This window comes from Trachypithecus francoisi, unplaced genomic scaffold, assembly GCF_009764315.1.
Source record: "Trachypithecus francoisi isolate TF-2019V2 unplaced genomic scaffold, Tfra_2.0 Contig01585, whole genome shotgun sequence".
NCBI classification, from domain to species: domain Eukaryota; kingdom Metazoa; phylum Chordata; class Mammalia; order Primates; family Cercopithecidae; genus Trachypithecus; species Trachypithecus francoisi.
In genome coordinates, this window is record NW_022681444.1 from 10,172,903 (window position 1) to 10,191,966 (window position 19,064).

General features: G+C 41.2%; 1 protein-coding gene across 12 annotated transcripts in view; it reads right to left on the minus strand.

The window, feature by feature from the left end:
• The window catches only part of SETX (senataxin), a 100,100-nt gene that overhangs the window by 36,246 nt on the left and 44,790 nt on the right, over positions 1 to 19,064 (minus strand). For 11 of the 12 annotated variants that reach the window (XR_004433303.1, XM_033194724.1, XM_033194766.1 and 8 more), the window contains 5 exons: positions 11,469 to 11,568; positions 5,973 to 6,146; positions 3,447 to 3,679; positions 2,264 to 2,431; positions 1,241 to 1,397 (listed from right to left, as the gene is read on the minus strand). Coding sequence is in view for 11 of the 12 variants with exons in the window: in XM_033194724.1 (XP_033050615.1) it covers positions 1,241 to 1,397; positions 2,264 to 2,431; positions 3,447 to 3,679; positions 5,973 to 6,146; positions 11,469 to 11,568 (832 nt within the window). In the remaining variant the exon portion in view is untranslated. Of the gene's footprint in view, positions 1 to 1,240; positions 1,398 to 2,263; positions 2,432 to 3,446; positions 3,680 to 5,972; positions 6,147 to 11,468; positions 11,569 to 17,020; positions 17,072 to 19,064 lie in introns of those variants that run through there. The other variant, XM_033194797.1, reaches the window with a different exon arrangement.

The following is a 19,064-nucleotide window of genomic DNA, read 5'->3' on the forward strand; positions in this document are numbered from 1 at the left end:
TAACTGCCCAACTCTGGGCTTTTTAACAAAAAGAAAGAAGTAAACTTCTATTATATTTAAGTCACTGTATTTGGAGTCTGCTAAATCAAATCCTGTTAAAAGGCCCTGTTAGGTATCCTTAAGGAAAATTAAATTTGGTAGGGAAGACAAGACATACGAGCTAGGAAAGGTCATCAAATACAAAGCCATAACTATACCACTCAATACGAGTGATACGGAAAGTAAGTGTTAAGGTTAAAAAAAGAAATAATTTCACATCTTCACTTCAGTGCCCTGAATCATTCGTTGTAATGCTCATTATCATCTACATTCTACCAAAAAAAAGTTATCCCTCTAGTGTAATTAACATTTCTCAGCTTCAGTTTCCCCACCTATAAAATAGAGATGGTAGGGTTTTTTTTTTTTTTTTTGAGACGGAGTCTTGCTCTGTCGCCCAGGCTGGAGTGCAGTGGCCAGATCTCAGCTCACTGCAAGCTCCGCCTCCCGGTTCACGCCATTCTCCTGCCTCAGCCTCCGAGTAGCTGGGACTACAGCGCCCGCCACCTCGCCCGGCTAGTTTTTTTTTTTTTTTGTATTTTTAGTAGAGACGGGGTTTCACCGTGTTAGCCAGATGGTCTCGATCTCCTGACCTCGTGATCCGCCCGTCTCGGCCTCCCAAAGTGCTGGGATGACAGGCTTGAGCCACCGCGCCCGGCCTGGTAGGGTTAACACCAAGTTCCTGGGACTATTTTGAGAATTACTGACACATAGCCAACACTCAGGGACTGTAAACAATGACTGTTTTCACTAAGCCTGTGCTTACTCAAAGTCTCATCTTTCACCGCCACCTAATGCTCCAGGAACCTCATGAACCATCTGAGGCTCTTTTGCCCTGATTCTTTTTTTTTATGGCAATCTCTGCTGCTCAAGTATTCCCTAACCCTCTACTTCCTGTGGCTAACTCCTAACTGCCCTTCTCTAACCCTCACACAACTGAACTGGGGTCCCTCTAAGGTGTGGAACTTTTCACACTCTATATTGACCTACTTCCTCACTAGACTGTGTGTCTCCTTGAAGTCTTCACTGATGAAACCTCAGTACCTGGCACAGGGTAAGTGTTCAATGAAATACTTGCTAACAAGCCACAGATTCAAGTATAAGCTATTACCAGGACTGGCTTGCTCTTTCCTTTGTCATTCAAAGTTGCCTACACTTAACACTGAAAACAAAAACAAACTAAAAATCCACAAAAGTATCATACCTAAAGGATTCTTCTTGTCTTTACATTTTTCTTTGAATTCAAGGATAATTTTTTTCATAAGTTCATCAACAGCTGCATTGGAAGGTGCACACACGAGGACACGGTTTTGTTTGATTTTGGCATTGGAGTTTTCGTCTGAACGCCCCTTCCTCTGGTTCTACAGTTTGCCACATACACATACCAAACAAACACACAAAAAATATGGGTGAGCTCTATTACATAGCTTTAAAGTTTGTCTTTACTTCCATGTATTTTTGAAAGTTCTCATAATAAAGTTAAAAATAAATAAAAGCATCTACATCTTACACTGATATTTAAAATTACTCTAGCAAAAAAATTTGTCATAACTGCTCTGAGTCTTACTTTATCATCCACGTACTTTAATCAATACTCAATACAGGCCAGGCACGGTGGCTCACGCCTGTAATCCCAGCACTCTGGGAGGCTGAGGCAGGCAGATCACTTGAGGTCAGGAGCTCGAGACCAGCCTGGCCAACATGGCAAAACCCTGTCTCTACTAAAAATACAAAAATTAGCTGTGGGTGGTGGCGTACGCCTGTAGTCCCAACTACTCGGGAGGTACTCCGGAGGCTGAGGCAGCAGAATCACTTGAACATGGGAGGCGGAGGTTGCAGTGAGCCGAGATCGTGCCACTGAACCCTAGCCTGGATGATAGCGAGACACTCTGTCTCAAAAAAAAAAGAAAAACAAGAAACCACGATCCAACCAAAATGTAGCCCAGCATTCACAGTATTAGCTGTGGCCTCTAGTGAAGCCTGAAGGTCATCATTCTCATCCTTACGATTTGTTTCCCATAAAATAGTGGCTGTTTTCCTCTTTTTACTTCTCATAACCTTCCCCCTCTCTGCCACCCTTGTCTCTGACACAGTTACACACAATATAAAAAATACACACAAAGCAAGGAAGAAATAGCATATTAATACTTATTTACATGCCAAGTAACTCAAGTAAAGTAAAATGATGCATCTAGTTAATGGCATCAGTGCCCTCCCCCATACCTACCTCTGTCAGTAGACAATAGAGGAGGCCAACAATGGTTTTTGATTTTCCTGTTCCAGGTGGTCCATGAATCAAGCAGATTTTGGCAACTGATGGTGAGTGTTTCACCATAGCATATGCAGTTTCTATTGCTTTCTTTTGGTCTTCATTGAAATCTCTTAAGTAAGCAATCTATATAAAAAACACATTTTTGAGAATGAGTTGCTGTTTCTGTAGTGGAATTTGAAAGGAAGACCATGAAAAAGACCTGTTCAAATTTCTTTCAATGCTTCAGACAAAAGCTTTGGTTATGGTCAGACAAGATAAGGGTACCAAAGTGACCTTTAATCTAAAAACACGTTCACTGCTGGAAAGAAAGCTCATTACTAATTACTAATTAGTGTCTGTAAGGCTTCAAGTACTTACAAATACCACAACTGTATTTTTGTTTTTTATTCTTACAAAGATAACTACAATAAACTGCATTTCCTAATCCACACCTTTTCTTTTTACTACTGTTTTTCTTCCTTCTTTAGTCAATTTTCTCCTTAGTGAAAACATCCCGAGACTATGTATTTCCTACCACATGTGGTACAGGGGAACAAACGTGGATTTCAGGGTCAGATCTGAGTCTAAGCTTCACTCACTTACAAATTGGGTCACTACACTCCTAACCTAAGCCTTAGCCTCTGGTACTCATTAAATCTAGGATTCCTTAAATGTGAGAACAGACTGAGATAATGCACATGAAAGCCACGGCATATAGTAAAGTTTCAAAAAATAATACTTTCCTTTTGCATTTCTCTGTGTTAATTTCATAGGGTTTATATACAGCTTCACATGTTCAGATGACAACTTCATCTTTGCATTTCCAACAATACCAGCCAATTCTCCATCAATCATTCAAATGTAAATATAACATCACTAAACCTGAGACTTCTCATCTAATGCACATTAAGTTGGCTGCTGACCTAACATTTTAATGTTGCTCTTCCAGCAACCTTCAACTCTTACTGTACTGTACCTTTTCCCGAGGTGAGCTGACTAACCTAAATTACATACTTTGCAATATTAAAGAAAACTAACACTAAACTGTTCACCGTGAACATGTCTTTGTTGTAGACATATAGGAATATGTAGCAGCTAAAAATATGATGCTTTAGCATCCTAACATGAAATTATCTAGTATCATATAATCATCACTCACAATTCTCTCAGATGTTGTAGTTAGTAAATCTTTTGTACAGAAGTCCATAGGGTTTGGATTCAGAACAGCTCTAGCCAGTTGGTTCCGACTACCCAACAGAGACATGGCTTTCAACTTCCTTTGTGTTGTTACCAGAGAACTGATTACAATACAATTCACAAGTTCATTTAAATTGGCCGGAAAATTCTCTTGAGTCTGGATGGAAAGGTAACACTCAGCTTTCCCATTACGCACTATCATCAAGAAAGAGAAAAAGCAACTTCAGTTATCACTGAATGATGTGTTGCCTAGTTTAAAAGGTCATGCAGAATTAGGTAATTTTAACATTATTTTTGGATATTATTTACATAATTTACCCAACAAATATTTATGGACTGCTTCCTGAACCCAGCAATGCTCTGTCCTCCAGAGGCTTATTTTCTAGAAGAGGGAGGCAGATAACCAAATAAATATGTCAGGTGGTAGTAAGTGCTCTGAAGAAAATAGACAAAGGGAGGAAGTGATGGGGATGGAGGCGGATAGGCTGGTCCGGGAAGGTCTTCCTGATGAAATATCTGAGCAGAGACTTGAAGTAAGGGCGTATGCACTTAGCGGGGGTAAACAGTGCTATACACAGAAAATCAGCAACTGCAAAGATCTTTGAAGACAGAGATGTGCCAGGAATATTTTAGAAATAGGGAGAAGGCTAACATGGCTAGAAGGAAAAATAGGGAGAAGAATGCTTAGCGACTCAGAGTAAAATGGGCTGTATTTTATAGGGCTGTGCAGATAGCAGTAATGACTCTGAATGCTATTCAGGATCAGGTAGAAAACCATCGGGCACTCTGTGTAGGGAAATAACATGCTCTATCTCACAAACTGAAAGAACCACTCTTACCTCAGAACAAAGAATAACTACAATAATAAAAGTACAGAAACAAAAAGACCACTTACAAGGTTACCATAGTAATTTAGGTAAAAGTTAATGACAGCTTGGACCAGGATATACTAGTAGACGTGGGAACTGGATTTGGAATATACTGCAAAGGAAAAGTCAATCAGATCTGCTGACAAATTAGAAGTGAGGTGTGAGAGAAAGTAAGGATCATGGATAACTCCAAGGTTTTGGCCTGAGTAACTGAAAGAACGGAGGCCCCAATTAACAAGATGGGAAAGAATGAAGGAAGTGCAGATGTCAGGCAGAAAATCAAGTGTTAACTTTTGGACTAGTGGATTTGAAATGTCTAACACATTTCCAAATGGAGATATCTGAGAGATGATTTTGATCTATGAGGGGTTCAGGGAAGGAGACTGCCTTAGAAATATAAATTTGGCAAAGGTAATCGTTTTCAGGAGCCAAAAGCACAGAGTAAGACATCAATCCTCACTGCAACTCTTCTACACGTATCCTAAATGTATCTACAGAATTAAGCCCTGATCACACAAATAAACATGGTACACCTGTTATAATGCAGTACAATGTTGACACACTTTATTGCTACTTTTAAGATATCACGCAAAAAGGAGAAGGAATAATGAAATAATGTTCTTCTTCACATAACTAAAAAAGTTGCAACTGCCAAAAAGGCAGTTTGGCATAAGAAAAACAATGTGGACTTTGCAGTCAACAAAAGGTTTCAGTTCTGGACGTAGCACTTAACACTGATGATAGCCTTGAATAGGTTACTTAACATCCCTGAGCCATGATTTTCTGATGAGCAAGGAATAATTTCTACCTTTTGGGGCTTCAGGGAAGATTATAAATGTGCATAAGAAGGACAAGTCTCAGCCGGGTGCGGTGGCTCACGTCTGTAATCCCAGAACTTTGGGAGGTAGGTGGATGGGGGTGAGGAGTTCGACACCAGCCTGGCCAACATGGTGAAACTCTGTCTCTACTAAAAACAAAAAATTAGCCGGGACTGGTGGCAGATGCCTATAATCCCAGCTACTTGGGAAGCTGAGGCAGGAGAATCGTTTGAGCCCAAGAGGCGGAGAGTACAGTGAGTCGATACGGCATCACTGCACTCTAGCCTGGACAACAAGAGTGAAATTCCATCTCAAAAAAAAAAAAAAAAAAAAAAAAAGGGACAAGTATCACTGCATACACTTGGTATTCATTAAATTTAGGCTAACATTTTTGTTATTAAATTACCTAGGGAGAAACATACAATGGATGAAAGTGATGTAAGCAGATTCCTTACAGTGAGTTTTATGTTTGGTCATCTCATTAGTAATTGGCCACAAAACGAAGGATGAAATGTAATTTAACAAACAACAGATGGTCTGCAAATGGTCCATTTTATAGCAAACACAATGACGGATACAGAAATGTAACAAAAGGATAGAACATTACAAAAATAAATACAAGGTCTTTTCCAGGTAAGTCTAGAAAAACTAGAAAAGAGACTCTGAATGGCAAATAATCAACATAGCAAAAACATGTTTGGTAAATGTATATCAAATACACTTGATATACACAATTCAGAAGTAAATTAGAAGACGAGATTGTATCTGACATTTCCTGTCAATGCCTCATTATTTACTTACTGACTGAAGTGCGGCGAAATTTATGAACATAACCAGAATGATATTCGTGGAGATCTTGTATGTCATTTCTCTCTGCATCTTTCTTCTCTTCATTTATTCTCTCAGGAACTAAAAACACCAAATCATTTTCCTTTGGATAAAGCTGTTTAGCCAATTCACATTCTTCCAGATAAACTATGAAACAACAAGAAGTCGGAATTTATATAACTCTAAGAGAATTATTTTAAATAAGATTAACTTAAAAGAAATTAAATCCTTGTATTAAGTTCAAAAATACACAGCACTAATGGACTCAACATGTATTTTAAAATGGTAATCTAATCCAACCAAAAACTTAAAATATTAAAAATATCAGCTACAGGCCGGGCGCGGTGGCTCAAGCCTGTAATCCCAGCACTTTGGGAGGCCGAGACGGGCGGATCACGAGGTCAGGAGATCGAGACCATCCTGGCTAACACGGTGAAACCCCGTCTCTACTAAAAATACAAAAAAAAGCTAGCCGAGCGAAGTGGCGGGTGCCTGTAGTCCCAGCTACTCCGGAGGCTGAGGCAGGAGAATGGCGTAAACCCGGGAGGCGGAGCTTGCAGTGAGCTGAGATCCGGCCACTGCACTCCAGCCTGGAGACAGAGCCAGACTCCGTCTCAAAAAAAAAAAAAAAAAAAAAAAAAATATCAGCTACAGAATATAGTTTTCTTCAAAACTGCCATAAGGCCAAAATAGTAGCTAATAAATTTTCTTTCCTTTAGGTTTATTGTTTTGTTTTGTTTTGGAGACTGGGTCTCACTCAGTCGCCCAGGCTGGAGTGCAGTGGTGCGATCTCAGCTCACTGCAAGCTCTGCCTCCTGGGTTCATGCCATTCTCCTGCCTCAGCCCCCCGAGTAGCTGGGACTACAGGCGCCCGCCACTACGCCCGGCTATTTTTTTTGTATTTTCAGTAGAGACGGGGTTTCACTATGTTGGCCAGGATGGTCTCGATCTCCTGACCTCGTGATCCGCCTGCCTCGACCTCCCAAAGTGCTGGGACTATAGGGGTGAGCCACCATGCCCAGCCTAGTCTGGCTTTTAACTAAATTTCTCTCATTTGTTTCCAACTTTCAAAACCCCTGAAGAAAATTCAGAAACAAATCCAAGTAGTTATACACTGCGTAATGTTGCTGTGGTCAGTGATGGACCGGATATATACAACAGTGGTCCCATAAGATTGTATTTTTATTGTATCTTTTCTATGTTTAGATACACAAATACTTCCCCATGTTACAATTACCTACAGTATTCAGTACGGTAACATGCTGTACAGGTTGGTAGCCTAGATGTTACCAACATGTTACCAACATCGTGAGAAGCTGGCATGAGGATGAAATCGCCTGACACATTTCTGAGAATGTATCTCCATCATTAAGTGACTCGTGACTGTACATACAAGAATTCTGCAACTTCTATGCATTTCAAACAAGTGGGAAAAGAAGGTGGTAACTACGTGGGACTAGGAAAACAGAGAAAGCACTGAAATAAAGTTCAGTACCAACTGCTGAATCTAGCCCTATACTCTGAAAAATACAAACCACTGCTGAGAGAAACTGAAGACAGCCTAAACAAATGAAGAAATGTACTAAGTTCAAGGCCTAAGACTTAATACTGTTAAAATGTCAGCTCTCCCCAAATTAATCTTTAGAGTTAAAGCAATCCTAGTAAAAACACCAGCAGGCGGCCGGGCGCGGTGGCTCATGCCTATAATCCCAGCACTCTGGGAGGCCAAGGGGGGTGGATCACGAGGTCAGGAGACTGAGACCATCCTGGCCAACATGGTGAAACCCCATCTCTACCAAAAACACAAAAAATTAGTTGGGCATGGTGGCAGGCACCTGTAGTCCCAGCTACTTGGGAGGCTCAGGCAGGAGAATCGCATGAACCTGGGAGGCGGAGCGTGCGTGAGCTGAGACTGCACTATTGCACTCCAGCCTGGGCGACAGAGCGAGACCCCGTCTCAAAAAAAAAAAAAGGCAGGCCGGGCGCGGTGGCTCAAGCCTGTAATCCCAGCACTTTGGGAGGCCGAGGTGGGTGGATCACGAGGTCAGGAGATCGAGACCATCCTGGCTAACATGGTGAAACCCCGTCTCTACTAAAAAATGCAAAAATCTAGCCGGGCGAGGTGGTGGGCGCCTGTAGTCCCAGCTACTCGGGAGGCTGAGGCAGGAGAATGGCGTGAACCCAGGAGGCGGAGCTTGCCGTGAGCTGAGATCCGGCCACGGCACTCCAGCCCGGGCCACAGAGCGAGACTCCGTCTCAAAAAAAAAAAAAAAAAAAGGCCAGGCATGGTGGCTCACGCCTGTAATCCCACCACATTGGGAGGCCGAGGCAGGCAGATCACCTGAGGTCAGGAGTTTGAGACCAGCCTGGCCAACATGGTGAAACCCCATCTCCACTAAAAATACAAAAATTAGCCAGGCGCAGTGGCAGGCACCTGTAATCCCAGTTACTCGGGAGGGTAAGGCAGGACAATTGCTTGAACCCGGGAGGTGGAGGTGGAGACTGCTGTGAGCCAAGATTGCGCCACTGCACTCCAGCCTGGGCAACAAGAGTGAGATTTCGTCTAAAAAATAAAAAAAAAAAACCAGCAGGCATTTTTATAAATATTGACAAGTTGATTCTAAAACTGATGACAATAAAAAGAAACTTTACAAAGAACAAAACTGGAAGGCTGAAACTATCCAATTTCAGTATTTTTTTATAAAGCAACAATAAGAAACTGTGGTATTGGTGTAAGGCAGCTATACAGATAAAGAAAACAGTGTCTAAAAGCAGACCTGCAATCAAGATCAAGTGATATGCTGACAAACATGCCAAGTTATTGAATGGCAAGGTTATTCAATGAGAAAGGCTACATTTTTTAAGAAGTAACACTTGGCTGGGTGCGGTGGCTCAAGCCTGTAATCCCAGCACTTTGGGAGGCTGAGACAGGCGGATCACGAGGTCAGGAGATTGAGACCATCCTGGCGAACACGGTGAAACCCCATCTCTACTAAAAACTACAAAAAACTAGCCGGGCGAGGTGGCGGCACCTGTAGTCCCAGCTACCCGGGAGGCTGAGGCAGGAGAAAGGTGTGAACCCGGGAGGCGGAGCTTGCAGTGAGCTGAGATCCGGCCACAGCACTCCAGCCTGGGTGACAGAGCAAGACTCCGTCTCAAAAAAAAAAAAAAAAAGAAGTAACATTAAAACTGAGCACCTATTTTTACATTGTTTTAGATTATTTTTGTAGAGACTGGGTCTTGTTCTATCTCCCAGACTGGAGTGCAGTGGCATGATCACAGTTCACTGCAGCCTTAAACACTTGGGCTCAAGAAATCCTCCTGCCTCAGCCTCCCATGTCACTGGGACCATAGGTGTGTGCCACCATGCTCAGCTAACTTTTTTTTACTTTTCTGTAGAGACAGGGTCTTGCTATTTTGCCCAGACTGGTCTCAAACTCCTGGCCTCAAGTGATCCTCCTGTTGTGGCCTCCTAAAGTGATGAGATTACAAGCATGAACCACTGCGTCTGACTTCTACCTTTAAAAAAGCAAAAAAAAACCCTAAATCCTTACATATGTCATATATAAAAATAAAATTGAAATGATCATCAACATAAACACTAAAATTAAACTATAAAATTTAGAAGGCCAGGCGCGGTGGCTCAAGCCTGTAATCCCAGCACTTTGGGAGGCCAAGACAGGTAGATCACGAGGTCAGGAGATCGAGACCATCCTGGCTAACACGGTGAAACCCCGTCTCTACTAAAAATTACAAAAAAAAACTAGCCAGACAAGGTGGCGGGCGCCTATAGTCCCAGCTACTTGGGAGGCTGAGGAAGGAGAATGGCATAAACCCGGGAGGCGGAGCTTCCGGGAGACAGAGCGAGACTCCGTCTCAAAAAAAAAAAAAAGAAAAGATGCTCAATCTCCCTAATAAGGACATTACAAAAGCCCATAAAACACCATCAATACACACAGCCCAATAGCTAAAAATCTCAAAGCAATCTATACAAATGTGTTGCTGAAGACACAGAACAATGCAACTTCTCATACACTGCTGGTGGATATAATTTTGTACAACAGGCTTGGCATTATTTACTGAAGTTGAACTTATACACACCCTAATACTCCACAATCTACTTCTGGATATAAACTGAAAATGCGTTCAGAAGAACACTAAGAGATACATGGGTGATTACAGCAGCATTATTCATAACATGCTATGCAAAAAAGAGTTAACATAGCAGGCATGCTAGCCTTTGAAAGACCTGCTTGAGAGGCTGCCCCTTGGCTGGTATCTAGGAACTTAGATTTTAGGACAGTTCTCATCATTCCCTAATAAAAATGGCTCACTGTTACTAAACCATGTGTGAAAATGATATGGTCCCGCCAAACATCTGCTTTCTTTCTGCTTTGTGGCTACTGCATCTCAATGCACAGCTGACACTTGAACAACATGGGTTTGAAGTGCGCAGGTCCACTCATTCATAGCTTTCTTCCATCTCTGCCACTCCTGAGAGTAAGACAAATCCCTCCTCCTCTTCATCTGTCTACTGAGCATGACAGTGATAAAGATGCAGACCTTTATGATGATCCATTTCACTTAATGAATAAATATATCTTCTCTTATGATTTTAGTTTCTTTAGCTTTACTATAAGAATATAGTATATAATACAATATAACATATAATTTTTGTTGTTGTTGTTGTTTTTTGTTTTTGAGACAGTCTCGCTCTATTGCCAGGCTGGAATGCAGTGGCGCTATTTTGGCTCACTGCAAACTCTGCCTCCCTGGTTCAAGTGACTCTCCTGCCTCAGCCTCCCAAGCAGCTGGGACTACAGGCGCCCACCACCACACATGGCTAATTTTTGCATTTTTAGTCGAGGTGGGGTTTCACCATGTTGGCCAGGATGGTCTCAATCTCTTGACATGGTGATCCGCCTGCCTTGGCCTCCCAAAGTGCTGGGATTACAGGCGTGAGCCACTGCGCCCAGCCTCATTTTTTTTTTTAAGCACATCTACAGAGTAGGATGGATGGGGGTTGGGGGTAAAAAAGAGGACTTATTCATTTTATTTTAAAGAGTTCTGAATGTTTGGTGTATTTATAACTAGTATATAAAAGTGGTATGTGGTTCAGATCAATCATGAAATGAAAAAAGAGATGCCAGGAAGATTTACTCAGAATCTGTAAAGACTATTACTGCAACACCCCCACCAAAGCCCTCCACTCACCCTCTTTCCCATTCCCAGCCTCCACTGACAATTCAGCCTGTAGTATTCTAACTACAGAGTGGGAAAAAAATAATCAATTTTACATTCATAATTGTCCCAGTAACTATCCTCATTAAGACTTAAAACACATTCTAAGTAGTCACAAATTCCGCTTAGAAAATTTGTGTCCCCCAAATTCAAATAATGCTATCTCCTCTTAATTAGAAATCCCAAATTATTATATCATATATTCCAAGTTGCATAAGAAAAACTTACCCGCAAACTCCCAGTATTTTATATAATCAGCAGGAAATTTTCGTACTTGCAACTGATAGAAATTCTCTCTATTTGGAGAGTTGAGCCATTCCTGCGCCACCTACACAAAGCACAAAAGCAAATTAAGAAAGCAACATTCCTGGAAAGTGATGCTAAATAACATTTTCCAAAGTTAAGCAACAGTAAAATCCAGAACCTAGAATCTAGGTGACAGAAACTAAAAATTGATTCGCGGTGGGTTAATAAAATTATCTGGAACTGTCCTGTCCAATTCAGTAGCCATTAGCTACATTTGGTTATTTACATTTAATTAAAATATTAAAAAATAAAAATTCTGTTCTTCAAACTAGTCACACTTGTAGAGCTCAACAGCCATCTGTGGCTGCTCCGCTGTGCACAGATGTGGAGCATTTCCAGCAGTGCATAATGTACTGCGGGATAGCTCCAGTAGAATGCTATTTCCCAACCAGGTCAGCTAGCTCACAAGTCCAAAAGGACCTAGATTTGTTGCAAACCTTAGGGATTTCTTACCAACATGTCATCCTGCCAGTTTATAAAATGCTCTATACCTATCTTCCAATTTGTCAAAGCTCCAAACTCAGAAGTATCCTTAAGGATCTTCTGAGAAATAAGACTTTCCAATCCCAAATTTAGGAAGACTACTAGTATAAAAAAGTCATAATAGCTTTCACGTCTTAAAAAACTAACAAATATATTACCTTTTGGGCTCTAAGAAGGGTTTTGTCTAAATGTAACAGTTAGTCATTATTTAAATCAACAACTAGCCTTCAGTTCCTCTGAAGAAACTTATCATCAAAGATTATTGGTGCTGAACTGCTTCTGCACTGGTTAACCGACCAAGACTCCACAAGGGTTATGCTATGGACAGGGAACAAAACAATACTGAATCTGTGTTATCCTCTAGTACGGTCAGACTCTGGACCATGATAGCCATGATCAGTTTGTATCACCCAGAGTACCCTACAGTAAGGCAACTCCATAGAATCATCATCAAAAGCACATTCTATGTTCACAGCATTATTTACATCACCAAAACCTAGAAACAACCCAAATGTCCATCAGCTGGTGAATGCATAAACAAATGTAATATATCCATACAAAAGAATCTCATTTGGCAATAAAAAGCCATGGCCTATTAATAAATGCTACAACATGGATGGGCTTCAAAAAGATTATATGAAATGAAAGAAGCCAGATTCAAAAGACCACATACGTACACTTCTATGTATGTGACATTTCCAGAAGAGGCAGATTTATAGACAGATGGGAGATTAGTGTTTGCCCAGGGCTAGTGGTAGGAATGAAGAATGACTACCAATGGGCAGAAGGGATTGTTTTAGGTCAATGGAAATGTTCTAAAACTGGGTTGTAGTGATGGCTATACAACTATAAATTTACTTAAAAAAACCATTCAATTATACACCTTAAAAGGGTACCTTTTATGGTATAGTATACTTTAATAAAGCTGTTAAAATGCATCCTAGTGTGTACAACAAAGATTTAAAAAATGGATCAATAAAATTTTGTCACAAGGGATTTACCTAAGAGTACCCAGAAGATCCTAGATAGTTTTCATCTTGGAAAAAGGAGGGCAGATCCTTTCAGTTTGAAATTATTTGGGCCTAATAATAACTTCTACAGCAATCTCATGAGCCAGAGATAAGTCAAGCTATAATGATCGACTAAAGATTAGCTGAAATTCTGGAGCTATCAAAGAGAAACTTAGCTAGGTAAAAAGTCCTAATGAATGGATACTCAATATACTACATAATTCACAGCTTTGTACATTTGATGCAGTTAGTTTATCTGTTTCATAACTCATGAGGCCCTGGGAAATTAAGAAATCATAAATTGCATGAGCTAGTAGTTTCACATTAAATAACTGTTCAAAGTACGAACAAGTGTACGTTTGTGGTCCATCAGAGCATTATCAAAGTTAAAAGTAATCAACTAGGTTCAGAGGATGAAAAATCATGCAGATGGTTAGAAAACGTACTCCTTTCAAAAGGTGTCAGCTCCTGTAAAAAATAAACAATAAAAAGAAAACAAGCTCTCTGAACATAAGAACATTCAGAATACACTGAACAGAGATGAATATACAGTGGCTTTCCAATTTTTTTTTTTTTTTTCTGAGATGGAGTTTCACTCTTGTTGCTCTGGCTGGAGTGCAATGCCATGATTTCCGCTCACTACAACTTCAGCCTCGCGGGTTCAAGCTATTCTCCCGCCTCAGCCTCCCATTAGCTGGGACTACAGGGATGCGCCACCATGCCCGGCTCACTTTTTATTTTTTGCAGACAGAGTTTCGCTCTTGTTGCCCAGGCGGGAGTGCAATGGCGCAATCTCGCCTAACCACAACCTCCACCTCCTGGGTTCAAGTGATTCTCCTGCCTCAGCCTCCTGAGTAGCTGGGATTACAGGCACCCACCACCACGCCCGGCTAATTTTGCATTTTTAGTACAGACAAATTTCTCCATGTTGTTCAGGCTGGTCTTGAACTCCTGACCTCAGGTGATCCACCTGCCTTGGCCTCCCAAAGTGCTGGCATTATAGGCATGAGCCACCACGCCTGGCCCAAATTCTGTATTTTTAGTAGAGACAGGGTTTCACCATGTTGGCCCGCTGGTCTCAAACTCTTGACCTCAGGTAATCTACCCACCCTGGCCTCCCAAAGCGCTGGGATTACAGATGTGAGCCAGCAAGTCCGGCTAGCTTTCCAAGTATTAAAGGTCACTGGTAATGCTGTAACAACCTCACAAAGCACTATCACTTCAAAGAAGCAAACTATGTCCCTTTTCTTCCCACTCCAGACAGGAAAGACAGATACCCAGTCAGGCCTCATCTTCAAAGGAGGTCTGAGTTCTCTTTTTCCCCAGTAACTAAGAAGAACAGATTATTCTACAAAACTGGCTGTTCCTAATAATTTAATAATTTAACATTTTTCAGATCAAATAAATCTTACGTTTTGATAAAAATATTTCCACAGACTAAATACACTGGTTATAATGAGGTTTTGTGTGTGTGTGATCCCAAGAAAATTATCTTTAAAAAATTATTATCATTATTTGTATTATTTATTATTTTTTAAGACAGGGTCTTGCTCTATTGCCCAGGCTGAAATAAAGTGGCATGATCTTGGCTCACTGCAACCTCCACCTCCCAGGTTCAAGCAATTCTCCTGCCTCAGACTCCTGAGTAGTTGGGATTACAGGTGCCTACCACCATGCCCGGCTAATTTTTGTATTTTTAGTAGAGACGGGGTTTCACCAAAGTTGGCCAGGCTGGTCTCAAACTCCTGACCTCAAGTGATGATCCGCCTGCCTTGGCCTTCCCGTGTTGGGATTACAGGCATGAGCCACTGTGCCTGGCCAAAAAATTACATTATTAAAACAAAAGCTGTTTCACTGGGGCAAAGAAGTTCCTGCAGCACTGGCTCCCAATAACCGAGACTGTCCTTGCCTTACATAAGACAGCCAAACACAAACCCCAAAACAGACAAAGCAATTGACATTCATTTCCATGTCCTGTTCCCTTTCATTACACAAGTCTAAGGCAAACTCTCTGATTTCTGTCCTGGATCCCTCTTCCCTTGAGGACTTAAAATTCCCAGAATTATCCATTTTCTTGCATCAGTTTCTTCCTGCCCATTGCTCATTCCCATGAGCATACACACTGAAATTGCTCTAAGAAAACCCTGTCAACAATAAACAAAACCCTTCCTTCTCTCCAAATGACCGTTCAGCTTAGTGCCCCCCTTTTCCTGCTCCCCATCAACACGTATGTTTTCAAAACACTCCTTCCACTCACTTCTTTTACATCTGGTTTCTGACTTAACCACTGCTGCACAAAAATCGCCCACCCATCAGACTCAATGATGACCTCCTTGCTGTTATTTTTCCTTACCCATCTCAGGTAGCGCTAACCCAAATCTCTGGTTCGTGATGCACTGTCAAGAGTCTATGCAAGGCCGTCATCATTTGACTTCTCCTGTATCCCTGATTGATTCCACTTCCATGACAACCTCCACCCTAGGTATCCACTACAGCTGTGTTAGTATAACTGAAAAATCCAGAAGGGCTGTGTGTGAGAGAGATTTAGACAAATAGTATTCTACTATAAACTAGGTGTTTTGTGTTTTCAACCAACTTTTAAGTCTTCTGGGACAGACTCACATAGTGCTCTTTAGTATGAAACAGCATTTTTTTTTTTTTTTTTTTTTTTTTTGAGGCGGAGTCTTGCTCTGTCACCCAGGCTGGAGTGCAGTGGCCGGATCTCAGCTCACTGCAAGCTCCGCCTCCCGGGTTTACGCCATTCTCCTGCCTCAGCCTCCCGAGTAGCTGGGACTACAGACGCCCGCCACCTCGCCCGGCTAGCTTTTTGTATTTTTTAGTAGAGACGGGGTTTCACCGTGTTAGCCAGGATGGTCTCGATCTCCTGACCTCGTGATCCGCCCGTCTTGGCCTCCCAAAGTGCTGGGATTACAGGCTTGAGCCACCGCGCCCGGCCTGAAACAGCATTTTATTCATCCATCCTTTTAATCAGCTCCAACTCTATATCCTATAAATGACATCCAAGACATAGATCCCTTATGGACAGACGTGCATACATTCTTCTAGTGAGCCTATGCAGGGATAAGACTGCTAGATCATAAAGGATCACAAACTTTCGCTCACCTGTTATTTTAACTTCCTTTCCTCCTTTCAGTAACACTTTATATATTTATTAACACCAAGTTTTCCCTTCTGCAAACTATTTGTTGTCCATCTTCTACTGATTTCCATTTTTTGCTGTTGATTTACAAAAGTGCTTTGTGTGTTTTAGCTACTAATCTCTTGCCAGTTGAGGAATGTTTTAAAACTCTCTTCTTCCTATCTGTTGACTCCAAATATAGAGTCCTTCACTAAAAAGACATTAACTTTGACAGAATAAAATCCATTAATATTCATTAATCCATTAATGTGGCTAATGCTTTTTGTTTTTATGATTACCTTCATCACCTAAACTGACATGTTTTCTGATATTTTCTTCAATTCATTTAGTTTTACTTTCCAAACATGATTTAACCAGTTTACGTGCTATAAAGTATGAATATTAGCCTAATTTGTTTTTTCCCCAGTGAAGTAGGCCAGTTTCCTCTAACGACCTATCCCTTCCCCACTGATTTGTGATTTCCTATTTATCTCATTTTATCTAACATTGACACATACGCAAGAAGGAAGAGTTCCTTCTTAGGAGCTAAAGGGTCTCCCACTGTTTCTCCGGTTATCTGCCTGCCCTGTGCCACTCTCATATGTGTCTATTACTATGGCTTTGAAACAGCTTCATAGCAGATAAGGCAAGTATCATTCCCCCCCCACCCCCCGCCCTAGTTACGCTGTTCTTTTCAAAGTGACTTTATTATAATACATTTTGCTTTTCCTTACAGATTTTAAAATAAGTCTATCGATCACCTCAAAACAATCCTGCTCCTATGTATTGGGATTTTAACTTGCACTACATCAAATTTATAAATGAATTCAGAAAGAACTCACATCTTTACAACGTGAAGCTGTCTCATCCATGAACATAGCACCTCTCCATTTTGAACAAAAGACTAAACATCTTCATCACCTTTAAAATAGTTTAGTGTTTTCCATAAACGTCTCATGCATTCATCATTAGACTAATTACTAACAGGTATGCAGTTCCAGTTACCATGATATTTTCTTTCATATTTTCTAACTGGCTATTGCTGCTACAGAGGGACACGACTTATTTTTTTGAACATCCATCTTGTGCCCAAATATTGATGCTACTGGGGTTTCTATGTAGGTCATCTGCAAATGATCAGAACCGTGTCTCTTCCAATTATTCATTGCTCCATTTTTGTCATTTTAATGAACTATATCACTGAATATCTATAGCAGCTGTCATCATCTACAACTGTTCCATCAATTGTTGCTTTGTCTATTTTGAATTATTATATACATACATGTTCACAATCAATTGTATACGCTTGGGTAACTGTTCCTTTTACTGGTATCTAGTGTCTTTGCCCCTCTGAATTGTTTTCATGTTAAAGTAAATGTTGATTGTAAACCTGCAACTCCAGCTTTCTTTGGTTCATGTTTGCTTGCCGTATAATTTTCCTATTTTAAAAAAGGGACAGGGTCTCACTTTGTTGTCCAGGTTGGTCTCAAATTTCCAAGCTCAAACAATCCTCTGGCCTCTGCCTCCCAAAATGCTGGTATTACAGGCATGAGCCACTGCACCTGGCCGTCTTTTTCCATTTTTTCATCTTAAACCTTTCTAGCTTTTTAAAATTTCTGACAGGTAACACTGTTCCCAGAACTTACGTTTTTAAATACATTCTAAAGGTCTCGATATAGCTGTTTATGTATACACTCATTCAGTTATAGTCCCTTGGCATTAAAAGCCCTCTCAATCTCAACTCTCCACTCCTTCTCTAAGAAAATCTTGGTCTTGGCTGGGCGCGGTGGCTCAAGCCTGTAATCCCAGCACTTTCGGAGGCCGAGACGGGCGGATCACGAGGTCAGGAGATCGAGACCATCCTGGCTAACACGGTGAAACCCCAGCTCTACTAAAAAATACAAAAAACTAGCCGGGCGAGGTGGCAGGCGCCTATAGTCCCAGCTACTCCGGAGGCTGAGGCAGGAGAATGGCGTGAACCCGGGAGGCAGAGCTTGCAGTGAGCTGAGATCCAGCCACTGCACTCCAGCCTGGGCGACTGAGCAAGACTCCGTCTCAAAAAAAAAAAAAAAAAAAAAGAAAATCTTGGTCTTATACTTTCTTTTTCTCTGCCTCCGAGATCCTTGTTACACATATATTAACACTTCTCTATCCACTTTATTGCTTTTTCTTTTCTATTTTCTGCTTCTATCCTTTCGTGATAACTTGTGGGAATCTGAGCGGACATTCTAGCTTGCCTACACATTCTTCAGTTGTATCCATGTACTAGCCACTCCATTTACTAAGTTCTCTAACGATTGTGTCCTCTATCCCCAAACAGCTCCTGTTTGTTGTTCTTTGTGGTTTCTCCTTCTTGCTTCATGTTTCCACCATGCTCTTTCTTTGAGATATTTAATATGCTTTTAGCTAAATCTTATTCTGACTATTCCAGTAATTTTGCTTTATCTGCTCCACATCGTTCAGTTTGTTACTTTTCTCTTACAGTGACTGTACTCCAGACAGGAAATGCAGATGTTCCCCTCTGAATGCATGCTCCCCAGGGAGACCAGGCACATCAGGTACAAAGGAACACTGCAGAACAAGTGGCTATAGCCTACCACCACCTAGCTTCTTCTGTATCTCTACTGATGAGTAGGGTAGACAGTCATGGGGATACAACTCTGGGAATAAGCATTTCAGTATTATAATCTCTAAGTCTACCCTGATACTTACCTTTCTGAATTCTGACTTCCTTGGTTACAGTAATTCAGCCTTAGGGATGGGAGGGAACAAGTGAACTTTCAAGAACCAAGCAATCAACTATATCCACTGTTAATTACTCCTCATAGGAGCTGGGATACAATGCCACCCTAATGCTACCCACTGCTTTTGGCAGACATGAGCTAG